This window comes from Gymnogyps californianus, chromosome 5 (assembly GCF_018139145.2).
Source record: "Gymnogyps californianus isolate 813 chromosome 5, ASM1813914v2, whole genome shotgun sequence".
Classification (NCBI taxonomy): Eukaryota; Metazoa; Chordata; class Aves; order Accipitriformes; family Cathartidae; genus Gymnogyps; species Gymnogyps californianus.
In genome coordinates this window covers 46,890,478-46,916,164 of record NC_059475.1, presented here as the reverse complement: position 1 = coordinate 46,916,164, position 25,687 = coordinate 46,890,478, and the positions used below count along the sequence as shown (strand labels likewise).

The 25,687-nt window shown below is 41.7% G+C and overlaps 3 protein-coding genes across 3 annotated transcripts in view; 2 read left to right on the top strand and 1 right to left on the bottom strand.

The window, feature by feature from the left end:
* Positions 1–544: 544 nt before the first annotated feature.
* On the top strand, positions 545–19,193 carry SNW1 (SNW domain containing 1). The gene is made up of 14 exons (XM_050898390.1): positions 545–600; positions 1,666–1,819; positions 4,282–4,443; positions 9,745–9,840; positions 9,933–10,039; positions 10,866–10,970; positions 11,064–11,133; positions 12,438–12,503; positions 13,786–13,902; positions 14,258–14,399; positions 16,123–16,219; positions 17,028–17,145; positions 18,178–18,341; positions 18,422–19,193. Exons 1-14 carry the CDS (start codon positions 587–589, stop codon positions 18,624–18,626), a joined length of 1,617 nt encoding a protein of 538 aa, XP_050754347.1. The 5' UTR covers positions 545–586; the 3' UTR covers positions 18,627–19,193.
* SLIRP (SRA stem-loop interacting RNA binding protein) lies at positions 19,108–23,556 on the bottom strand. Its single transcript, XM_050898392.1, has 4 exons — positions 23,392–23,556; positions 23,137–23,195; positions 21,194–21,301; positions 19,108–19,246 (listed from the first exon to the last, which is right to left on the bottom strand). The coding sequence occupies exons 1-4, from the start codon at positions 23,483–23,485 to the stop codon at positions 19,187–19,189; spliced, it is 321 nt and encodes a 106-aa protein (XP_050754349.1). The 5' UTR covers positions 23,486–23,556; the 3' UTR covers positions 19,108–19,186.
* ALKBH1 (alkB homolog 1, histone H2A dioxygenase) overlaps positions 23,519–25,687 on the top strand; it is a 14,934-nt gene continuing 12,765 nt past the window's right edge. The window contains exon 1 of the mRNA XM_050898391.1: positions 23,519–23,690. Coding sequence (XP_050754348.1) covers positions 23,565–23,690 — 126 coding nt within the window. The 5' untranslated portion in view covers positions 23,519–23,564. The remainder of the gene's footprint in view (positions 23,691–25,687) is intronic.

The following is a 25,687-nucleotide window of genomic DNA, read 5'->3' as shown; positions in this document are numbered from 1 at the left end:
ATGCCTGGGGAAGTATCCAAGCGGGACAGACACGCAATACGGGACACACCGTGCACGTTGCTTCGGGGGGGTTCACTACACCGCGGCCGTCAGGCGGCGGGTCCGGTCCCGGAGTCGTGGGCCCCACGCAGCCCGGCTGGCTGCCAGGCCCGGGGGTGGCTGCGGCCTGCCGCAACCCACGCCTCGCAGCGGCCTTGAGGCCAGCCCGCACGGACGGAGCCGTCCTCCACAATCCTGTGCGCCCTGAGTCGGCCCTAGAGGAGGCAGATGCCCTCCGGGCCGCCGCGTCCGTCGGAAGGGCCGCTCTGCCCGAGGGCGCAGCCGCTCCCCGACCGCCGCGGCCCAGGCCCGAGCCCCCGCCCTGCCGGCGGCCCCGCCCCAAAGCCCCTCAGCGCCGCTGGGGTGGGCAAACGACAACTCCCAAGACGCCTTGCGGTCTCGTCCGCGTGCGCATCATCACGCCGCGTGTGACGTCACCCAGACTACAATTCCCAGCTACACACCGTGGGGCGTGGCGCATGCGCAACTGCTGCCACCGCTCCTTCCCCCGCGGCCTGGCTCCCGAGAAGACGACGGAGGCGGCAAGATGGCGCTCACCAGGTGGGTTTGGCTGGCGCCGTCCGGCCTGCTTCGGGTGACTGCTCTCCCCGGCCTGCCTGTGGCTTCCCAGCCGCTGTGCGAGGCTCCGGCCGACGAAAGAGGCCGCGCTCGGGGAGCGCGCTGCAGGGCCGCGGCCTCTCCTGGGCAGTGGGCCCGCTGGCCGGTGAGGAGGCCGGGCCGCGGCCAGAGGGAGGGCGGCGAGGGTCGGGTCGGGGCTGGGGGAGCTGCCTTGCCCCGCTTTGTCCTGCGCTGGCGGGAGGGGGTGTTTGGCAGTGCCGCTGGTTCAGGGCTCTACCTGATTCGCCTGTTTTCTGCGGGAAGAAGAAGCTCCTGCGCTTCGGCTGGAGGTGATCGGATCAGTGGGGGTTTTGTTGAGGTCTCCTTACTGTGAGTGAGGGCGAGAGGCCTTTGTTACAAGCTGCTGCGGCTCTTGCAAAGCTTAGGAGTGTAGCTTCGGTGGCTGCCCTGGAATGCCGGCTTTTTGGGAGGTAGACACTTCCTTAATAAACGTGTAAAAGGGTTCCGCAGTGTAGACGAGCTGAAAAATGGGAAGTCAAGAAACTGGAGTGCGACTTTTTGGCTTTGGCCGGGAGGTATCTGGCGTTAAGGGAGGAGGTTGTTGACAGATCTCTTTGTGGATGTTTGCCTTGAGAGAAGGGAACGGGGAGTTGTTGGGACTGGGGCATATTTTCTTTTTCTGCTCTGTAGCGGTGGAAAGAATACTTAGTGGTATGTGACATTCCTGTTGGAGAATGGGCATTGTCACACTGCTGTTCAAACATGATGTAAATGTGGATGAATTTAGCATCAGTTTTTATAGGAATCTTCCAGAGTGCTGAGAGAGCACACATTGCTTTTGCCTGTATAATCTCAGAAGTTACTGTTCTCAGGTTTATGAGTGCAATACTCAAGTTTCGTAAATTGTTTCTTAATCTCTATAGAGTGATTGTAGAGAAAGTAATAATTTAGTAGTAGATTCAAGCATATTTGAGTGTCACTGAGTGAAATTATCAGAATTAACTTTTTATGTCTTTCTTTTTTTGGTGGCTGTCTATGGATGTGCAGTTTTTTACCAGCTCCAACCCAGCTGTCTCAAGACCAGCTAGAACTAGAAGAAAGAGCAAGAGCTCAAAGATCTAGGCAGACTGCTCTAGTCTCATCACGAAAGGAACCTCCCCCATACGGTTACCGGAAAGGATGGATACCACGAGTGCTAGAGGTAGATATTTAAATTCACCCTGTAGTAGTGTGTCTGCTAATGGGGAGAAAAAAAAATATTTTCTGGAGTAGAAATAAACTCTGAGCATCTTGAGTGTAGCTCAGAATTGTGCAAAGCCTTACCACGTGCAGCATTTCCATCCAGACTGCTTGATATATTCTTGGGTTGGGGGAAGTTGTTCTAATTCACCAGATTGCTTAAAACATTTGATGGTAAACAGGATGTTATAAGGATTCTTCCCTTCAAAGATTGTTGTGTTGTAGTATGGAAATAGGTATATGGTCCTTTCAGTTTAAAATCTGTGAATGCAAGGATCCTCTGAGAAAGACATCTATATTGTTCCTCTGTTGTTACTTGTTAAATAAGCGGACATGTGTATATCAGAGAAGAGAATGCTCATGTGTATTCTGTTCTTAGCGTAACAAAAGATAGCTGCTCTTGGGGGAGAAAATTGTTAGAGTTGGAAGGCAACTTAAAAATTTGTCACATAGTCAGTGTTTAAGTATATCACTGGCAAAAGGGTTTTGGACAATGTTGTGTGTATTTAGCTGTAATCCTTGCCAGTTTAATGTAATTTCAACTGGAAATGTTAAAAGGTAGAAGGGAAAATACAGATGTATAGCTCTGATTACAAAACTGTTCTAGTACAGTTTCTCACTGTGAGACATAAAACCTTGCAGATTTTGAAATGGTACTTGACAATAACATCTGAGACCTGCTCTGATGAGTCACAAGCCAGTGCGCTTGGGACAAAGCATGCTGTTGAGGTTTTGATACAGTGTTTCATGTATGATCCTGCATTGTTCCCAAATAGCATAATTTCATGAGCTAGTAACAGCCTTGCCCTCATTTATGTTTGAGTCCCATTTTTGTAAAGATGGATCCAACACTGTACCATGGTGATCCATTAGTGCTAGATAAGGTGACTTCAAATAGTAGTTCCAGTGGTTCTCTAAAAGAAAACATTTTTATGTAGGTTCAGCATTTAATAAAGCGTATGATGTTAAAAATTACACCTTCATTATATCCAGCGTAGGGTTCCCTCCCTACACTGTTGATTACTAAAGTTCATATTTTAGTGCTTATTCTCTCTAAATGTTAGTAAAAGAACTTAATGAAGTTGATGAAGGCTTTCAAAGGGTTTCCAGCATCACTGGGCCAAAAACTGATACACATCTCAAAAAGACTGTTAAGGACTCCTTTCTGCCTCATAAACAAATGCAGATTCTTCAAGAGCAGTAAATGTTTCCAAAGCATAACCTTTGTCCAGTGATCCTGGAATGCCATTGGAAAAAACAAAATCTGTTCTTAATAGATCAAGAGTTATGGAAAAAATTTTGAGGAATGACACGACTTTTGTTCTGGCTAATACTTTAACATTGATTCTGTAACTAACTGTTGAATGTGGGCCATCCAGTAGAAGATTTTAAATAACTGAAGCTGTATTTCAGTGAGCACTTAAAGATGGCATAAGCGTGTTCTTCTTTGGAAGGAAATGTTCTGCTCATTCATTCCTGGCTCAGTCCATGCAGTCTGTTGCAGTCATGTTAACTATTTGGTCACATGGTGAGCATGGAGGGAGATACACCTACCCAAGACACCCATTCTTCTTCTTTGATCGGGTTCGTTATCAGACTGCACATAAGCAGTGCCATTGCAACAGAGGAAGGGGGAGATGCTCATGCTGCTTTAAGCAAATGCTTCCTCTGAAGAACTGCATTTGAAACTGTGGCCTGAGGTTTTTTTATGAATAGTACCAATTCTATGTGCGTCCTTGGTGTTGCTGAGTCAGGATGGTCTGCTTTAAGAGGTCTTTTGGTTATCTGTCCATTAAATGCTTTTACAGCAACATGTTGAATGAGAGAGGAAGTAAACTTTAAGAATATTGGGCTGTTGGGTGCTGGCTCAGTTTGCAATGTATTCACACGTCAAAGTAAGGAAACGGGATAGCTTGGCATTCGTACCATTGTAAAGCTATGAGCTACAGGCTTTGAAAGGAATGGAAAGCTTTTCTAACTTCTCCACTTCATTATGGTGTGAAAAGCGACACATAGCCAGTGGAAATTTTCATTAAAAAAAATGCTGCTCTTGTAATTTTAGTGTTTCCACAGTTGCTTTATTGCAGAACGTAAATTTCTGAAGTTCTAATTCATAACTCAGATGTGAATTAAATACTTAATCATGTATTGTCTGTAGCGTAGTAGTGCCTGCACGTTCTAGTCAGTGATATGGGCTCTTGCTCTGTGCAGGGAGTAATTACTGCAAGATGTCTTGTCTTTTAATAAGTGTAAGTTCTATAGTCCATTGCTCTCTTACCAGCTAAAATAATAAAGTTACTAGAGCATTCTGGCAATGTTTCATTTTATTAAAATCAATTGACTCTTTGATTCCGTTTCCCACCCATGCAAATGTTATACCATGTCTTTGTCTTTCAGTCATTCACTACTTTTTCTTTTGTGTAGGATTTTGGAGATGGGGGTGCTTTCCCAGAAATTCATGTGGCCCAATATCCATTGGATATGGGCCGAAAGAAGAAAATGTCCAATGCTTTGGCTGTTCAGGTGGATGCAGAAGGAAAAATAAAATACGATGCAATTGCTCGACAAGGACAATCAAAGGACAAGGTAATATTTCTTCAAATATGTAGACTGGCATGTATACCTAGAAAAGTTGTATGTACACATTGCATATACTTAAACTCATGGTCTGGCATTAGCCAAATGGATTGTGTCCTGTTTTCTTGAAGTTTAAGAACTGAAATAATGTCAGACAGACATGAGCATTTTGACTGGGATCACTGTATGATCTTCTCTGTTATGTAATTAAAAGGTAAGGCAAAAATGGTGAGAGTCTCTACACAAAACTTGCTTGATAGCTTAGCAGCTTTCATTAGAGAGCTCTCCAATGAAGGCAAGAAACTGAAAACAGGCCTGATCACAGGCAGCCTCGTTTCAGTGGGTAGAGAGAGGGGGCAAAAAAAAAGACAGAAAACACAGAATACTATTTCAGTATTTCAGAATTCAAATTTCAGAATACTACACCTTGTGTCTTACTAATTTAACATTTGATGCTTCTGGCTGTTTTCAGTATTGCTGGGCGCTTTTTTTTTCTTTTTTTAATTGCAGCAGAAAGTATTGCCAGTGGTTATACTCCAAAATTTTTGTGCTAAGTTCAGTGATGCCAAGATTCTCATCGAGTTTAATGGGAACCAACTTCAATTTCCTGTATACGGTAGCCTTTCTAAAAACAAAGAGATGACACTTTATCTTGAAGTCCTAACTAGTGTTGAGGAGACCAGGTACTTGGGTCTCCTAAGTACACTTTGAGGAGTATTTACGTCTGCCTTTTCAAATGTAACAAAGTGGACTACATTAAAACTTCAATTCTCTTAAGCAGGTGTTGGGGACTGGAAGACTGCTGAGGTGTTACCAAGTGTGTGAATGACCAGCTGCTTGTTACAGCAAGCATCACCTGTAAAGAATAGGGTAACCCCCCAAAAAAATCTAAAAAGAGGGTTAACTACAAAGGGTGTTTTAGTTAATAGATATGAATAGTTGTTTTCAAAATAATTTGACTTCTCCTGCTTTAGTTTAGGATGCCTTGAAAAGCTTATGGGTATGTAATATGCCCCATGTCTTACTGCAAATGAGGAAAGGGGAAAACCTATCTAAACAGAAAAACAAAAGGTTAACTTTACCTCTCAAACGAAAAAAAAATAGGGTGAGCATTCTAAGAACATCAGGGGAAATCTTTCTTTCTTAACAGATAAATTTTTTTTGTTCTAAATTGATCCTACAATTGCCAAAGTTGCAGAAAGATAATGCCAATAGGATTTTATATTTAACTAACACTCTGTTGAATGTCAAAAAAGTGTCACATCTTGTATATCCTCATCCTGTGCATCATAAGTTACTGCAATACCTTTGAAAAAAATGAATTCAAATCAGACTCCATGCTGTCATGTGGTAGAAAGTAATCAGACTAAACCGAAACAGCAGTTGCAATATTTTTATTGAGGGGACTTTCATTGGGGTTCCATCAGACTTTATGTAGTGTCTTGAATTATTTGTCAAGAGGAAGGTGTTAAAATATTAATTACACTTAAAGAATTTTGTGACTAAATATTTGATACTTGAAACTAAATACTTGATACTAAATAGAAATTTGACTTATCCCAAAGCATAAAAAATAGTTTGGAGCAGATAAGTAGGCAAGAAGTAATAATCATACTGATTTTGGGGAAGCTGTAGGGCAAATAAGAAGGGAAAAAAAAAAAAAAGGTGTAGTTAAACACTCATTTTCACAACTTGTCAAATATATCTTTACCTACCTGCAGGATCAGATTTAACTTGCATGTAACAGAATGTTCATGCATGTTCAGACTGGGATCTAAGTATATTTGAAAAAGAACTAGAAATGATAGTAGGCTTTAGGCAAAAATGACTAATCTTTCGCTGTGCCTTATTTGGTTCAGAGTTAGGAAAATACTTAGAACAGGTAAAGTTAAATTTAAGCTGTTAACATTTGTCATATTTGATTCATGAAGATCTGTATCAGTGTTCATTAATTTTCCATATGGCATCTATAACAAAGCAGTAATATTCTCATTTTGTAGCCATACTTACCAAGATGGAAGAGATGTGTGGCTTTTCCAAAACTGGACTCTGTAGAACTGGAATTAGGGTTTCCTAACCCTAAGCTCTGCCTTCTGGGTCAGCTTGATTCTGATTGCATCCAGCTCGTTGTAAATGCTGAGACTAAAGATTAAGTATTGTGATTCAAGGGGAAGTAAAACTGGGGGAAGATAAGATATTTGAAACAATTTCACTGGAAGTAGCAGAACTACTATTGCTTGATTTGTTTTGCAGGAGAGAGAAAGTATTGGCAGAGATGTCATAGGGAGCGGTTCTTCAGTGATATGTCTTATGTGGAATATTTTCTCTGAGGGAACTTCTGATAGTACAGTGTCAGTAGGATTACATACAGAAGTTTGATTATCCTGAGAGCTGCAGTGATAATTCAAATATTTCTTCAATCTTAATACTTAGAGCTAAGAGAAACAGATGCTTAGAAGCCTGCCAGAAATGAGATGGAATTTCTGATCCTATTCTATGAGCTACTTGCTTGGTCTGAGTTAAGAAGCAAATTTTGCTTTTGCTACAGCTTATGGATTTTTTGAAGTTGAATTTAGTATTCTGCCTTCTTGTAAAGGCAGCAGTTCCATCACCCAGACCCTGTATCTAGATGGCTTGTCAGCACTTTCTACTATTGCAGTGGTTCATCTCTCTTGCATCTGTTCCCTTACATATTTAAAAAATAGTTGCTTCAGAGAATTTTCCTTGAAAAATGCTGACATATATGAGATAGTCTGACAAGTCTCCTGTTTGGGGCTGGCAGAAAGTCTGCTAGACATGAAATGCTGGATAATGTTGATGAACCTGGATGCATGACCTTATGGATCCGAGGATGGAGTTCCGTCTGGTTGTCCAGATGAAGCATTTCCAGCATTAGCCACATGGCTAGGTCTTGTGCTGCTATAGATTCTTCCAATACTTTCTCTACTCACATTACTAAAAGCCAGGCTAAAATAATGCATCGATAATTGATATATTTTGGTGAGGCTGATGCTCTGTCCCCTTATTAGGAAAATAAGGACATATAATTGCTTCCTGTGTTTTTATTAAGACAGAAGAGAGAGTGAAATCAAGGAATGGAACTATTAGGTCCATTACTTTTTTTCTGGCGAGGATTTTTCTGTGCAGGAGTTGGATTTCTTCTTGGTGGCCCAAGGCTGTGGCTTAGATGTTAAAGGAGAAAAAAGTACCACAAATCTTACCTACAGTTTTCTTCTCAAGATTGTGAATTCAATTGAAACATTGACAAGAGAGAGCAGTTCCATTGTTGAAGGAACTCCTGTCACAGCAATGGAACAGGTCAAGAGAACATGAATATAACTAAAATAATCAAAAGTGTTCTTTATTCATAATGTATTTGCCTTTGTGGTAGAGCTTGGTTTGAGAGCTTATCGCCAGTTTTCTCTGGTGTGTGTGCCAGGCTTTCAACCAGGTAATTGTAATGACTTCTAAAATGTTATATGCTTCATATGGAGAAACCGTTCTTTGACAAGGAAGGAATTCATTCTGCAATGCTTGACGGTAGCTTCTTGATTTACACATAGGATTGATGAGCCCTGTACAGGGCTGCTTCGGATATATAGAATAAAATATGTTGAAGGGAGGGATTTATGTGTTACAAATTAAGAAATTTCTGTCGAGACACTTGCGTCTATCAGGTGTCTTGTGAAACTCTGAATGTGATTGATGTCTAAATCCTACCATGAGCTACAGTATCTTACACAACTAGTTAGGTAAGATTGTTCTCTTTCTCATGGTAGTGGCATGCAGATTTCTAATTTCTGCCTGTTAAGGCCGCCCCAGCCAGAGAGGGAATCATGCAGCTGTACCAAAAATTGAGCATTTAGTTTCTGCCTAGAAGGCAATTCTGCTTTTCAGTAGCAATCAAAATGAAATATCTGAAATGCAGGCTGATGCTTTCTTTTAAATTTTGTAGATGAAAAATGGTAGTGGATGGGCATACTACAGTATCAAACAATCCGAGTCTCCTCTTTATCTTAGATAAATAAAATGTCTCAACATTACTGTTAAAATAAGGTAAATATCTAGAAAAATAACACAGTGCAACATCTTTATCTGCCTGTCTGTATCACCTCAAAAAAGCACTCCAATTAGAACATGCAGGTGTATCAAGTTTTTGATGGAGACAAAAATTTTTGTATTTTCAGGCTAGTTCAATCTATATTATGGATTTCTTCCATATCAATGCAGCTTGCCATTTGCATGCAATACTTTAGGGTTTAAATAGTTCATGTAGCTCATTTGTACCTCAGTGTACTGTAGTTCTTAGAGCACCTCTTAGACTTTTTTATTTTCTTTTTTGTCTTCTGGGATACTCTGAGCTCTTTCAGCATACTTTGTTCTTCATGCAGCAAGACACTTGGACTTAGAGTTAATTACCTTAGAGGAACACTGCTCTTCAGATGTCCTTCATTCAGCATCTGAGAAGCTAGGATATTATTGATACTAATTCAAAGGATTAAAATTTTAGGAGTGAAGGCTGAGAAGCAGTAAGTGGCTCTTGTGTGACAAATTAATGCTGAGGCTAAAGGTCAATTTCATAGTTGGACATGCACTTTATAATGAACTTGAAATAATAGTTGTAATGACTTTTAACCCTTTGAACTAAGACTTTCTGATGTTATTTTGTTGGACAAATGTGAAGCATTAATGCAATACAATAATTTTTTCCCTGTAGCCATCTAATAGTTTTCTTTCCCTATATTTAAAATCGGGGCTTAAAGCTACTGACAGCTGCTGCATGTTGTATGAAGACTGAAGTACCTATATAAGGGAAAGTGTCAAAAACAGATTTCTTGAGCATTTATTTTCTCAAGAAAATAGCAAACACAATGCAATGACAAAAAATCTAGATGCTGAAAAAGACTTGTATCAAATTATTAAGTAATCCTTGAAAACAGAAGTACAAATGTGGATTTTTTTTTTTTTTTTTTTTTTTTTTTTTGGTCTGTCTTGGGGACCCTGAAAAAGGGAAAGATTAGGAAAGGGAGGCAGGAAACTGGTGTCTAATCCCAGCTCTGAGAGTGATTTACATATTATATTTATTTAATCAGATTGCTTCTTTTCTTCAATTATTCCGTCTGTAAAATGGGGTCCAGAGTATATTCTTGTTCTATTGGAGTCATTGATGAGTATGTAATTGTAATGCATTTAGAGTTGTATACAAGTTTTAATTAGTACCTAAAGTATAATCTAGGCCTGAAACATTTCCTTTGATATATGTACATTTATTCCTATTCGCCAGCACTAATAAAATATAATGTCTTCCAGGTTATTTACAGCAAATATACAGATCTTGTGCCAAAAGAGGTCATGAACGTGGATGATCCTGAACTGCAAAGACCAGACGAGGAGGCAATTAGAGAGGTATTATATGCACTGATGTTCCTAGTTCTCAGTGGTACATTGTATGTCTTGCATATGTGATGAGATGCATACTGTGGTAATTTTGTCTTCAGATAACAGAGAAGACAAGAGCAGCCTTGGAGAAATCAGTCTCCCAAAAAGTTGCAGCAGCCATGCCAGTTCGAGCAGCTGACAAACTAGCTCCTGCACAGTACATTCGGTATGTAGTGCGGGTGTGTATGTAAGATGTTATATATAAAATTGATTAAAATTGGGATATTCCTTGAATTTCTGAGAACAGAAATTCCTCTTGAATTCTGTTCTTCTGGAAGTAATATGAAACTGTCTTACATATTTTGAATTAACCCACTAATGATAACCTAATTTGAAATGTGTGGAAATATGTCTTAACATGTCATGAGTTGTGGCACTTTGTGGAGGGGTTATGTTTTAGTAACAAAATATACATTTGTCAGGGAGCACTATTAATGATGCTGCCCTGAAAACAGTCTTTACTGGGAGTTTCAAGCCAAGACAAGGCATGTAACAAAGTTCTTCCCTCATATACAATGAGCAATTGGAAAGAAATAGAATTACTAGGAGGCTGATACTCATTTATGATTTTCTGCTGCAAATACAGAAAAATTCCATGGCAGGGTTAGGCTTGGCCTGAGGTGAATTCTGAAGAACGTATGCGAAGAGGTTCTTAATAACCAGTAAGTAGTCATCAGGGATTCACAGACATAGGTAAAGAGTATTGTGACATGCTCTGTGTCCTCTATTAGTTTGTTTCTTCTATTTCAGAATCTAGGTTGAAACAGGAGAATATAGCCCTGGGAAGATACATTCTGTCTGGTGTAATTGATTCTCTGCATTCAGTCCGGTATCCTCTGTGCAGTTACCTGCTCTTGGCATTCACTGTGGAAAAGTCTTAAACTGGTGTGGATAAAATGAAAATGTGGCTAGAGCAGTGAACTGAGTAAAAATGGCGATGGGCAAGGAATATCTAGCTGTGTGCAGAGAACTGAGTGCTTTGTTTTATTCAGGTACACACCATCTCAGCAAGGTGTTGCCTTCAACTCTGGAGCTAAACAGAGAGTTATTCGGATGGTGGAAATGCAGAAGGATCCTATGGAGCCTCCACGATTCAAGTAACTATTCAAAACTTGTTCATGGGAAATAGAAGATTCTAAAGTGTGTTTCCATACAATATGCTGATTGTAATTGTTTTCTTAATTGTTCAGAATTAACAAGAAGATTCCACGTGGACCACCTTCTCCTCCAGCACCTGTAATGCACTCTCCTAGCAGAAAGGTATGAAATGCCATAGCTGTTCTCAGTTTTGAATTCTAGATGGGTGTCGTGGTTTAACCCCAGCCAGCAACTAAGCACCATGCACCTGCTCACCCACTCCTCCCTGCTCCCCTTCCCCCCAGTGGGATGGGGAGGAGAATGGAAAACCAAGTAAAACTCGTGGGTTGAGATAAGAAAAGTTTAATAATTGAAATAAAAAGTAAAATACAATAATTGTAATTAAAAGGAAGATAACAAAAAGAGAGTGAAATATAACCCAAGAAAGACAAGTAATGAACAATGCAATTGCTCACCACCCGCTGACCAATGCTCAGCCAGTCCCCGAGCGGCGATCTGCCCCGAGCGGCTAACTCCCCCCAGTTATATACTGGGCGTGATGTCATATGGTATGGCATATTCCTTTGGCCAGTGTGGGTCAGCTGTCCTGGCTGTGTTCCCTCCCAGCTTCTTGTGCCCCTCCAGCCTTCTTGCTGGCAGGGCATGAGAAAAATGACAAATCCTTCACTTAATATGAACACTACGTAGCAACAACTGAAAACATCAGTGTGTTATCAACATTATTCTCATACTAAATCCAAAACACATCATTATACCAGCTACTAGGAAGAAAATTAACTCTATCCCAGCCAAAACCAGGACAATGGGTTCACAGATGCTACTTAGATCTAGTTCATTTCTGTGCACCTTCTCCTTATTGTTCTTTGATGTGATGTTAAGTGTAAACTTGGTGCCTGGTGCAGTCTTTTTGTTTTTTTTCATTTGGACAGTTCTGAAAGTAGCTCTCTTCTTTGTAGATCTCGTCAAAGGTTGAGTAGATTTCTCATATTTTATGCAGGGCTGCATTGCTGGAGTTGTTCATGGCATGGATGAGTTGACTGAGGCTTTAGCCTTGGTACACTGATGCTGCTTTTAGACAACACTATTAGGCTAATCCTTCATAACACTAATTTGCGTTATTAAGAATTAGCTCCTTCTGAGAGATGAGTGTAGTGGTGGTTCATCAGTTTCCTACATCTTGAACTGCCATTAAATGTGCAAATGTTAACAAGCTGGCTGTGAGTCCCGGCCTGTGTGACAAAAGTTTAAGAGGATGGCTGAAAAGCTGTTGTGACTTCATTCAATGTTGACAAAGGTACAGTGCAGAAATTAATATCTTATTGCTGCTAAGAAGGGGGTTTTGCAGCAGTGTCCTGAACTTTGTACTCTAATTTATTTAAATAGTTTCATAGCTGCCTTTGAGAAAGAAAACAATATTTCCTTTTGCTATAAATCTAAAGATGACTTTGCTTCTTCTCTTAAATCAGATGACTGTGAAAGAGCAGCAAGAGTGGAAAATTCCTCCATGCATTTCAAACTGGAAAAATGCAAAGGTAATTAAGTTGTCATAAATTCATCTTTCTAATGTTGCACCCTGCTGGGAGACTTCTGTGAATGATTTAAGCTTGAATAATACTAGTTTTAAACCTCTAGAGTTAGGTAAACTGGCTGCTTCCAGCATGGAGAACACGATTGTACAACTCAGTTTTTCTCACTTTGGCATATAAGGGTTGTCAAATTGACAGGCGTATAGAACTGAGAGAGAATGTATTACTTCATGGCAGAGATTATGCATTTTGAGAGGAAAAAATGGCATTAGCTAAAATCCCCATAATAGTGCAGTATGTGGAGTCTGAAACCAAAGTCTCTGGAGCTTACAAAGTAAGGCCATCTAAACTGAAAAAGGGAAGGGTAATTCGTAGAGAACCAAGCATGTTTCTTTTTAATACTGCAGTCCAAATTTCTGGAAAGTTCTCTGTGTTGCATTCTTTCACTAATTAATTTTCATCACTGGTTAGCTTAGCTATTTTATTCCTTGTTTGAGTAGGTATGTCCTGTCCCTTTGATTTTTATCAGCCAGTAAGTTTATGTTCAGAGAGAAGGGAGAATTTATAATTTGCTGCAGTAACTGGTCTAATCATTCTCAAACTTACCAAGCTGTTGTCATGAGGCAGCCTCTTCAAATGGAGGAAGGAAAAGCTGCATGTTTGGATGTTATTTTTCTTCTACCCCAACACAGCTGTATAACTGGGACCGACGCTAATTAGTAGATAAAATTTTAGGTTACAGATGCTGAAACCAAAGCAAAAATTCTGTAGAGCTTGCTAAAGAATCTTAAAATATCATTTATAAATAATTTAGGTTTCAGCTTTTGAAAGCAAAATTGGCATTTAGTGTCTCTTACTTTTGCTGGCAGCCTTGCCCCTTACTTTCTCATTTTGAATCAGCTAACCTCTTAACAGGTATGAAAGCAGTTTAGGGAAAACAGTTTTTAAGCACAAATGGTAGAACAGCATAGAGACTGGGAAAGCTATTATCTGTAGTTCTTAACACAAAGCAAAGAGTGGACCTTATCAATCAAAAACTCATTTGTACTAAGGTGTAACTCGAAGGGAAGTTGTGATTCGGTTTGGGGGGAGTGTGGAATTGGAGCAAAGCTTAGTATTACCTGGTATGAATTTGAAGTACGTATAAAGGAGGTCCATTGAGGCGTATTAATGACGGGCTGTGAATTTTGTGTGTGTTTCTGGTTTTTTACACAATAAATGCAATAATGTTTGTTATTACAAATAACGTTAGTTTCTGTGATTAACTGCCTTTCTGTTTCCACTGTAGGGTTACACCATTCCATTAGATAAGCGTCTGGCTGCAGATGGCAGAGGATTGCAGACTGTTCATATTAATGAAAACTTTGCCAAGCTTGCTGAGGCTCTCTATATAGCTGACAGAAAGGTCAGGTGGTTGTTAAAGTGTTTTGTTCCATGTGGTTTTACCTTCTTTGTATGTTTAATTCCTTGGGAAAATCAACTGTGAATAGGCTATAGCTTTTTGATTTGTCCTGCTTCTTGGCTAACAGAAGACATAAGGTCTTATCCCCAGTATCTTTGAATCAGTTGCTCAGCGTGGGTTAAATTATTGGAGGTCATGGGTCTTGTTTCTCAGCTCTAACTGCTGTGGCTGTCTGGCTTTGAACTTCCTCTTTGTGGCTTGATTCCTGCCCTGTTTACTGGATAAGTCCATGACAGAAGATCTGCTTGCATCCCAGGTGCTAGCTTTCTGTCTTTTTAACTATGTCTTATGTGTGCAGGCTCGTGAGGCAGTAGAGATGCGTGCCCAGGTGGAGAGGAAGATGGCCCAGAAAGAAAAGGAGAAACATGAGGAAAAGCTCCGAGAAATGGCTCAGAAAGCCAGGGAGAGAAGAGCAGGGATCAAAACCCATGTTGAAAAAGGTACATTTCTTTGTTACTAAGATGCTACGGGGTTTTTTAGCACTCTCTGAAGTGTGAGTTTGGAGAAATAACCTGAGAACTTATAATACGTAAATAACCACTGTAATTTCTAAGCATGACATCTGTTCTTCATGTCTTTACTTGATCAGCCAGTGAATTTGGTTAATTCACTGGCTTGTTTGATGGGATCTGGATTTGAACCTCACAGCAGTATGTCAGTGTGTACAGGTCTAGGACGTTGTTGAGAATTTCAGAGTTGTTAATAGATCAGTGCAAGTAATGACTTTCACGGACTGTTCTAATTTTTTTTTTTAGAAAAGGTTTGTTGCAGATGAAGAGCAACTTTGTTTACAAGAAATAAATCATCTTTAAGTTTTCAAAGATGGTAAATGGAATATTCTGTCTCTTGCACTGTTATAACTGGTCTCACAGAACTGTAGTTCTGTTGGCCACTAGGCCAAAAAACTGCTAACCTAACTCAATCATAACCATTGTGATAAGTCTTGATATTTTGATTGAAATGACACTTCAAAGATCAAGATGCTGAACTTACAGAGCAGTTATGATCTCTCTAAAAGGTGGAGGATATGGTCATATAATGCCAAATCCTGCAGCTGGGATGGACTAACCTCTTCCCAACAGGCTGGGGACTGGCCGGCTGGAGAGCCACTCAGTTGAAAAGGACCTGGGAGTCCTAGTGGACAATATGCTAAACGTAAGGCAGGAGTGTGCCCTGGCAGCAATAATGCTAAGGGCATACTAAGCTGCATCTGCAGGAGTGTAACCAGTAGGTCAGGGGAAGTAATAATTTCCTTTTACTGGTGACCTGTTAGACTGCATCTGGAATACTGTGTGCAGTTATGGGTCCCCAGGTACAAGACAGACATTTATAAACTGGAGTGAGTTCAGTGGAGGGCCATCAAAATGGTCAGGGGCCTAGAGTGTCTGCCTAGTCAAGAGATGCTGAGAGAATGAACCTTGTTCTGCCAGGAGAAGATGGGGCTTTGGGGGCATCTAGTGGGAGCTTTCCCATATCTGCAAGGAGATCATCAGAGCTCTTCACTAAGCTGCACAGTGGAAGAATGAGACAGTGGTCAAAAGTTGAAACAGGAGATTCCAACTACATGTGAGGAGAAAAATTTTCACCATGAGGACAAGCAGCAGTGGAACAGGTTGCCCAGGGAGGCTGGCAATCTCTATCCTTGGAGGCTTCCCACCTGAGTGGGCAAAGCCCTGAGCAACCTGGTTTGAATTCAGCATTGATCCTGCTTTCAGCAGGCGGTTGAACTAGCGACTCCCTTCCAACCTGAGTGATTCTCTGATATTGAGTCACAGAATGTTCTTCAAAGCACTGAGATGCCTGCATGTTTGAATGATATTTTTACACTTAAGAGATAAAAGTACGATATGATGATCTGTAGGTGTTTTAGGATGTTAATTCCTAGATGGACAAGTATTCTAAGCTCTTGAAAGTTGAGAAAATGTAGTTGTTAGATATGTCTGCTTTAACTCTCTTGTCAAGGACAGTTAATGGCTTGTGGCACAAGAAAGCTGTGGTTTTCCATGTGTTCAGTTTGTTTAAACTGTAACATTTTAAATAGTGCTAAGGGTCACTTCTTTTCTGTAAAAGAATACTGAATTGAGTCACTGTGCCAATGTCTGTGGCATAGTTAATTCAAACTTCAAATGTTTGTCTATAATGAGCAATCTTGCATTTGTTCAGAGGATGGAGAAGCTAGAGAAAGAGATGAAATCAGACACGACCGGCGCAAAGAGAGACAGCATGACAGAAATCTTTCCAGGGCAGCCCCTGACAAAAGGTGAGTTACAAAAGCAAGCAGCTTTATTCCTGTACTGGCACTGGCTTCCCCACTAGGGAAACTATTACACTGGGCTTCCTTTTGCTTGATGTGAGTGCCTGAATTTTACCTTGTGGAGCTACTCAGTGGTATGAAGCACTGTTCATTCTATGAAATGGTATTACTGTGTTAAGGTAGTGCAGTACTCTCTTCTAAATTTACAATTTTCCAGATGAATGGGGGGGGGGGGGGGTGTTGGTTTTGGGTGGGTTTTTCTTTAGCAGAACTTCAGTATATTCAGAATTAACATGTTGACAGCAAAGGTTGAAACCTGGATCCTGTAACTTCAGTGAGACCAGAGTATCATTAGTGGCTTTGTTTCTTGAAGCTGTTCATTTGAAGTAAGCTTAGATTTATGAGTGTAGGCTGAAGTATCGTGTTTGCCCAAGCCAGTGAGATTTCTGGGCACAAATGGTTTCTGGAGGCTTAAAATCTCTAGTACCTTAAAATTAGATTGCTCGGCCTTCCCAGAATATAACTACACTGGTTCTTGCAAAAAATAACTATGACATTTTAGACCAAGTCAGCTTGATGTAAATTGCAGATAGTGGAAAGCAGATTTAAATGTCATGCCCAGCTGAACATAACTTTCCCAAATGTTTCCTTTGCCAGGAGACAAATTTTAAATGTTACCTAGTAAGGAAGGGCAACAGTCAAAATCTGGCTCCTGAGGCAAAGTGTTAGCAACTAATACAGGATCAGGTTGCAGTTGAGCATGTCAACAAACATGGTTTACTGACCTAATAAAACTTTAAAATTTTTAATTCAGGTCAAAGCTGCAGAGAAATGAGAACAGAGATATCAGTGAAGTTATTGCCCTAGGGGTACCCAACCCCAGGCCTTCCAATGAAATCCAGTATGACCAGAGGCTGTTCAACCAGAGCAAGGTAAAAATACCTTTTCACAGCTGTGTAGCTTCCTATGAGAACAAGGTCATCGTTCCTTGGTGGGTATGGCTAGAATACTAAAGGGACCCTGTTCTCATGGTTGATGTGGATACACTCTGAAAGAAGTCTCTACATAACTGGTTAGGAAACTATTGATCTCCTTTATCCATAGCTGATGCAACAAAAATGGAATATTCTGAATGTGTAACTGGATTAAAATGTTTTTGTTGTGGCTTTTCTCACTGGGGAGTGGGGAGAAAGAAGCTATTTTGCCTTCAAGCTGCAGTGACCTCATTTTCTTCTTTTGTACAAATGTACTGACTGAATAAGGGAAGTCTGTTCTGAGAGAGAAGCAAGTAAATACTTTCTATTCCCATTATTGCTTATGTTAAAAATCCTTCTGAAGATATAAATAGTTAACAGCAACATTTATTTTCCCTGAACTTCATACTATTCAGAGATGAAAAAGTAGATTAGGCTTCACAAAGTCCCTGAATAGACCTCCAGTTTGTCAATCATTCTTTTTCATGTCTCCAGTGAAAGACTTGCAGGCAGAAGGGAAAGCTGATGAATCAAAAGTGAACAAGCAGGCACTTCACAGTTTACATAAGCCTCTGTGTGATTTGGATCAGTCAGCTTAAATCATGTTTTCCAGAAATTCTGAATAATACACATTTATGTATGGTTGTACTTGGCTATTATTGACAGCTGTACTTGCAGGGTAAACTGAAATGATCCATTATTCTGAAATATGAATGGCCTGTAATACTTCCTGGTGCTTTCTGGAAGAGTCGAAGTGGCCCTGACCGAGGCTTGTAGTGATTGTGTCATGTTCTTGGGACTTAATCCCAGACCCAAAACCACTCATATCCTAATGAAGTGCTTGAACTCATTTGAAATCAATAGCAAATCACACAATACCATCTTTGTGTGTCTGTGTGACACCATCATTGTATCTTGAGTTAAAACAAATTAGCTGAAGTTTTGCAGACTCATTTGCGTTATACTGCTGTTCTTCTTTCTTCTTCACAGGGTATGGACAGTGGCTTTGCTGGAGGAGAGGATGAAATTTATAATGTTTATGACCAGCCTTGGAGAAGTGGCAAGGATATGGCCCAAAACATCTACAGGCCAAGTAAAAATGTCGATAAGGACATGTATGGTGATGATCTAGAGGCTCGAATAAAGACCAATAGGTAAGAAAATAAACTTAAGAAATATTCTTAATTAGTACTCTGAAGTTAGAGTTAACTGAATATCACCTCCTCTCCTGCAGGTTTGTTCCTGACAAAGAGTTTTCTAACTCGGATCGTAACACCAGAGGGAGGGGCAGAGATGGACCAGTTCAATTTGAGGAGGATCCGTTTGGTTTGGACAAGTTTCTGGAAGAAGCTAAGCAACATGGTGGTTCTAAACGGCCATCAGATAGCAGCCGCCCTAAAGAACACGAGCATGAGAGCAAAAAGAGGAGGAAGGACTGAATGGCTCTGCTCCTTGAGAGGTAGAGAAATGGACTACAAGCTTGGACTTCATGCAAAAGGCATTTTTAATATCAGAGGTGTATAGGGGGATGGCGTTGTAATGCGGCAGTTCACAACTCTCGTGTGGATATATATACACACACACACTAGTTCTTCTACATAGGACAGCTACCCCTGGAGAGTGGAGGAATGGACACCACTTTGAAACATTTCACAAGGGAATTACTCTTTAGCAAGTGCTCTGACTTTGCTGATTCCCTGTTGCCCAGCATCTCAGGGTAAGAATGTAGCCCCTTCCTACAGCTTTAGTTTTTGTAGGTAGCTAAAGCTTTTACTTCATCTGTTAAAAGCTTTCCTGCTGTATATAATTACTGTCTTATGCTGTAATGGATGCTAGGGAGTTTATGATTCAGTATTTCTTTAGTGTGGCTATACAATTTATTTGAACAAGGAGGGGAAACAGCTGGATTCTGTTTTAAAACAAATACTCATTCATAGTTTCTCAGTGATCTTTATTTTAGTTTCTTTACATGTAGTGAAATAAAGCCTCCTTCCACTGCTCACTCACTTTGATTCTTTCTTTGACTGCGTCTTCTATAGGCCTGCTGTTTGAGAGTGAGCTGAAAACAATGGAAATTATTCAAATTGGTTAGGCAAGAAGGTTTAATATTTTTCATTTCTGATCTTCTAAAACATTCATATGGAAAGCAGAAGATGGGTTTATAACCAGTTCCGTTTCATGAGCCATAACCAGAAGTGCTAAGCTCCTGATGGGAAAGTTGAATATAATTTGCACAGCAATTGCTAGTTGTAGCAGCAAAATGCATCTTAAAAGCCTGTGCTTTCAAGTGGAACTAATAGAAGGTAACTGTCTAAACCTAGCCTAGAACAAAGTGGGAGAAGTGCTCCTGTATTTTTGCTTCTCTAGAAGCCTGCACTTTTGAAGAAATGAAGACAGCTAACTAAACTACTTGCCTGCCTTCTGCTTTTTATTTCACTATAAAGAAGCCTCTTAGCTCTTGCACCTCTTATGAGAGTACAGTCCTCAAAGCCTAGGCAGTTAAGTGAATGTGGCTATCTTACAGCTTCAAGAATAAAAAGCAGCAAAATAATTTCCAAGAAATTGACACTAAATACTCATCTGTGCTATTTCTAATACTTACTTTGAGAACTGCATACAGATAACATCCTAGTTATTTTCAGCCCAATTTGAGGGATCAGCCTATTGCCTGGCTTGTCACTGTTTAAGACTGAAGTCAGCAAACCACTCCATAATTTCTGCTTCCACTTTTGCACCACAGTTGTAACACACATCAGCTCTTCTTAGGAATAGGTACTGAAGTGACCATAACCAATGAAGACTTCTGCAGTAGTATGAACCATGTCAAGCAAAACACTTTACCACAATCAACATACTGCATCCCTGAAGTCTCTTACCAATTCATTTTACATTTACCATCTCCTAGCATTGAAAGTCTCAAAATGAGAAACTAGTTGTCACAAGGATATTGAAGAATTCTTATTAATTATTCAAAGACATGAATTGATTATGTCTGTTATACCAGCCTGCTTGTTGCTCATGGCTTCAATCTGTACTATTAGGTCTGAGTAGCTAGGTCAGCTGAAGCACACGTAAGTCTACAAGAAAGTCTGCCTTAGTAATTTGCCCCCCTTCAGTGACCATACTAGATACACGTTTCTAATGATTTTGACATGAGACCTGTTAATTTATTAATGGCTTTGGGTAGCCATTGACTCACTGTCCTTTTATCCTTATCTGTCAACACCACTGCATACTAAATGTTTGGAAAGCAGTGGAATGGCCATTTCTTTGCTCTATTTATTTGCTGCAGTGAAGCTAGATGATACAGTTGTCTGGCTCTGACCAGTCAATGAGAGACACCTTTGTATGGGTATTAGACCAAAGGTTTTTAACTGATGATGTACACTGTCTCTTGATACCATACACTAATGCACTGAGATTGCCAGTGTGTTGTATTTTTTCCTTTACTAACATTTAAAATGTTAGAGACAGCAAGTAAAAAAAGCTACACTAAAGCTGATTTAAAGTTATCTTGAACACATGAAAGCAGGCAGCAGATTTTTCCTGTACAAAACAACAGCTGAAAAAAAAGACATTTTCACTAAAGTTCAAAGTTTAGCTTTACATTCTTTGTCATCTTCTCCCTGCCACCCAACATCCAAATTAGATGCTGGAATCCACCTGCAGAAACCTGTATTACAAACAATAACTAGTTGCATGGCAGTTCCTGAACAGTTTTACTGCATTCATATTCCCTTAGCTTAGCATAGCAGGAGGTTTTGGTCTCTTGTATGTGATCTCTGTGGTATCTATATGATCTCAGACCCTAACGAGTCGAGTTGAGAGGGGGGAATAAACAAAAGTGTTAACGATTTAAAAAACATTAAAAGCACACCAAGTGGCAAAATGCTTAATCACACTTGGAATGAGTATGGCACTATTTTGATGTTACTGTGTCCAACCAAAGGCAGAATTAAAAAGCTCAACTCATTACATTACTTCATTAAAGGAATTAGCACATTACCTTGGCACCTTCAAGTATGTGGGAGTCCTTCTGAAACACATTCTGAACATCTTGTGGAGTCGAGAATTTAATCCAGCAATAACGTCTGTGAAAGCCTGTATCTTTGTCCTAGTTACCAGTTTAAAAAAATAAAATCCAATTACTGTAGAAAATATTCACATAGGCTGTTAAAAACTTTCTATGGATATTCAATTTAAGGATTCAGAAATTATCAGAGAAATCAGCACACTTGCTGTTTCAGAAGCCTTTTTCACACTTTAAGACATTTACTCTCATTGACAGCATGTGGGGGCCTAGCAGAGGCTGTTCTGCATCCCTTTCTCTCAATTTGAGTCCAGCTATCATAAAAAAATTTAAGATTTTAAGTTATAGTTGAAGACTGGAATAATGCGTAGCCGGTTGTTTCAAACTGCAGTAGTTATCTACTGTTAAGCCAGTCACAACAGAACTGACATTTAAATGGCTGCCTGATTTGAAAATAAGCCTGCCACAGTACTTGAAAAGCCTTCAGCAAGATAAAGCAGCTGCTTAAGATACTAAGAAAGCAGACTGCAATTCGAGATGACAAGCACTAACTGCACTGAAAAGAAAAAAAAAAAGTTATTTTTAAGAATAATTTGCCAGTTGGAAAAGACAGTTGTCAATAAAGAGGAGATAATGCAGAAAAGCCAGGTCTACCAAAGTACCTTTTATCCCATCTCTGATCCCCATCAGAGTTCACAACAGCTCTGCCACTCTGATCATCAGGCAGGACTGGCAGCACTTCCAAACACCGCTGAAGTTTTCACCCACAAGGTACTGTAGTCACACTGCCCGGTTTCAGTATCCCAGTGATGTCTTAATTAGGGTGTCTTACACTGCTGGCAGATTTTTGTACCTCTGGCAGTTTTAAGTATTAATGAACGCTCCTAAAGTAATCACTGAATCAAAACGTACACACATGCATCAGTTCAGCTTTAATCAGTGATGGAGGCAGGTTTACAGTAAGCTGCCAGCCTTCACAATGAAGCAACGCATACCATCCCGGGCCTGAGGAATAGAGCGTGGCAGGCAGACACCTAAGCTTCAGTGTTCAGAAATAACCAGACTGTTTCAACCTATCCTTCTCCATTTCCAAACTAGTCCTCAACTGATTGTGAACCCATCAGCTCACTAGCCGAAGTTCACTACACAATGAGCTTAATTTAACAGACCATTACTTCACATGGAGAAACATGAGCAGGCAGGAGAACCTCCACTCCTTCAGCAACGACCTGCAATTTATCCGTAACGGAGTGGGAAAGGAAGACTTTTTTTTTTTGACTGTTCATCTCTAAGAAACTGCACTAGGTACTGTTATCCCTGACCTACATGCTCAGAAGATAAATAACCTAAACAGCAGAAGCATGAACAGCTGACAGCTTGAGAGCATCCTGAAGAGGTTGTGGGTTTTGTGTTAGTCCCACACTCTGGATGGGGTATGAACCCACAGCAGGAAAAGATTGTAGGTTCCTACCCACACCTTTAGATTTTTTAGGCCAGTGAGCCCAGGCACATAAGCACTTTATTCTTTGTCAGAAGAAAGAAAACACGATGATAGAGAAGCTCAAAGCACTTTTAGGTTAATTATTCAGAAATGGCAGCATCAGCAGGATCTGAGGGATGTGCTTTCTAGAGCTCTTTCAAAGCCAATGGAAACCACTAAGCTTCAATGAGGCCTACAGCTCGCAGACAAGCGGCGGCACCCACTGCGAGAAGGAACTAAGGGTGGAGAGCACCGAAAATCTGACGAGTACAAAGAGGCTTCCAGAAAGCAGCTCCGAGGGAGTGGGGGAACCGGCTTCGGGGCAGGGCCCCAGCAGCAGGGCCAACCGTGCCGGGGCCCGGCGAGCACCAGCCGGCGGCTCTTCCCCGTTTTACCGAGAAGACACGAGCAGCGGCGTGGAGGATGAGCGGGTACTCACAAACGGCAGCTGGCACCTCTGTACTGACCCGAACTGGGAGAAGTACTCCTTCAGCTCCTCTGTGGGGGAAACGCACAACCGGTTACACGGGGCCAGCACCCCCGCGCAGCCGCAACCGCCCTAGCCCGGCCCCCACGGCCTGTGTCGGTACATGCGGAGGGGCCGCCTCCTCCCGCGGGGCGGCCTCCTCCCGCGCCGCCCGGCCCGCGCCAGCCCTAGCACCGGTGGGGGCTGAGGGGGGTGGTGAAGACTCACTGCTCGACACTGTCCAGGGAACCTCAGCCACGAAGATGTCGAACAGCCTCCTGGAGCGGCGCCCCACCGCCCGCACCGCGCTGGTCGCCGCCATCTTGGGAGCTGCGGCGGGAAGGGGGGCGGCCGGCCCCGCCCCGGCAGTGCGCACCGCCGCCCTCCGCGGCCTGGCCAAAATGGCGGCGGCGGCCGTGACCCGGGAGGGCGGAGAGGACGCCTTCCGCCGGCTTTTTCGCTTCTACCGGCAACGCGACGCGTCGGACTTGCGGGGCGTGGTGGATTTCTCCGTGCCGGGGGGCCAGGTAACGCTGGGCTCCTCTTGTCCTCGCCCCGCGGCGAGGAGCCGGGCGGTGCGGCGCGCTGCGCTCCGAGCTCGCCCCGCCCTCTGAGCGGTGTCGCGGTGTTTCAGCGCGGTGCTGTGGCCGTGTTGCCGCAGCCGGTTCTCTCCACCTGCTGCTTCCCTTCGTGCTCGACGCCAAGTCTCTAATGCCGTCCCGTTACTGGCTAGAAGGCGCTGCCCTCCAGCGCTGAGCCCCTTACGGGTCGCTATAACGTTTAAAAACTAGTTGCGTGATTAGAGGCGAGCAGCTGAGGACAGGCGTGCAGCTCTAAGGGCCCAGCACCCCTCTGCCCGCGGGACCCAGAGGCAGGCTTGCCCAGGGTCCCCTTGGGCCGGCTGCCTTTGGGGTTATGGGACCTTGCCTGAGGGCACAAGGTGCTCTCCCAGTCGCCCCTGGCCAGCATGCTGCCTGTTCACAGATTTACCATTTTTGCTTATGTTTATTTATTCCCATAATGTTTAATTAGCTCTCTACACTGCAGTAAGGGATCTCCAAAGCCTCTAATAGAACCCGTGTTACTTAAGGGAAGCAAAGGAACACGTGGATGGAAAAAAGCAAGTTTTGCTATTGGAGCTGATGCTGTCTTCTGGCCCTGCTGGTCCTTGTCTTGGCCCTGAAATACCTGGGTGGACCAGAAAGGGAGCTGGGATCAGCTTCCACCTGCTGTGCAGTGCGTGCCCAGGGTTCTTGCTGTCTTCCCCTTGGTAAAGTTTATTATCCTTTGTTACTCCTGTATGATAACGTTTGGCTTAGCCATCAGGGCAAGTCCAGCCGTTGCAATGGATTAGGGTCTCGCAGTCAGGAGCACATCTGAAAGTATCACATCATGGTTAGTAGTTTACCATGTCTTGAGTGATGGAGAAGTGGTTCTTTAAACTCATCTTCTGTTTTGTCACCTTACAAAAGAATAACGGATATCTGCTGAAGTATTGTTAACCAGGGTTTTTCTACGTATGCGTCTATATGAAAAAAGGGAGTAGGGAATATAGTTAAAATGAAACTTTGCCTGATTTTTCATAGTTCAAATGCTTAGCCTTTTCTTTTTATTGTTCTATTAGAATATATATTTTTCTATCTTTTCAGACTATAATTTTGATATTGTTAACAGGACACAAAACCTGGCCCATATGAAATTGTTCAAGGCGTTAGCATTAAACAAGGGAGTTGTTAACATTTCAGCCTTTCTTGAGCTTGCTGCAATCCTTTATCAAATAAAGGATTCCAGCATTACAGCCCTTCTGGGAAATTCAAAGTACTTGAAAGCATCACAAGCATCTGTCCCCTCTCTATATCATTCTTTCTGTGCCTGTTACCTTCTAAGATCAGTTGATAGCTTACTAGTGAAAGCATCTTTTATTCCGCTTTCCCCTGGGTTAAAAACATCTGGCTTTTCTCTTTAAGAAGAGCTACAGGCCAGGCAAATTGGCCCAGATACTATTGTTCCTTTTCTTTCAGAAAACTGCTTCAAGTGATTGAGCTCTCCAGTGAAGTGTGACATACCCCAGCTGCCCTGCTACCAGGCTTATTTAACTGATTCAGCACATGTAATTCTTCAGCATAGAAACAGCTCCTGTTCTCCAGAAGCCCTGGCAGCAGCTGGTGTGTAAGCAGTTTGAGAAGGCAGAGAGGTGGCAGAGTCATAGTCAAAGGAAGAGCGTTCCTGGGGACGTTCTGTAGACAGGACTCTGAACTAAGCTCTTTAAGGCTGGCAGTTGCAAAGCTGCTTTTGGCAGAGAGCTGAAAATTTGGTAAAACTGAGCACGTTGCCAGAAGCTGCTGCCTGGCACTAGTTTAAGAGTTTTCTTACAAATTCTATATACATAATTTAGACTCGTTGCTCAGAAGACGTTAACCAGAGCTGTCAGCCTGCAGAGAGACTGATTTACACATTCACCACTGCAGAGTCTGCGTGCAAAGACCTTAATTTCATATACATTTTAAATTGTCATAAACAAAGT

Coding starts and splice junctions, on each gene's coding strand:
- SNW1 (XM_050898390.1), top strand. Junction 11,134..12,437: donor TGCACTCTCCTAGCAGAAAG/GTATGAAATGCC, acceptor CTCTTAAATCAG/ATGACTGTGAAAGAGCAGCA. Junction 18,342..18,421: donor GCTCGAATAAAGACCAATAG/GTAAGAAAATAA, acceptor CCTCTCCTGCAG/GTTTGTTCCTGACAAAGAGT.
- SLIRP (XM_050898392.1), bottom strand. CDS start 23,485: ATGGCGGCGACCAGCGCGGTGCGGGCGGTGGGGCGCCGCTCCAGGAGG. Junction 21,302..23,136: donor AGAGGTGCCAGCTGCCGTTT/GTGAGTACCCGC, acceptor ACTGGTAACTAG/GACAAAGATACAGGCTTTCA. Junction 19,247..21,193: donor ACATACTTGAAGGTGCCAAG/GTAATGTGCTAA, acceptor CATTGTTTTCAG/CTCACTCTCAAACAGCAGGC.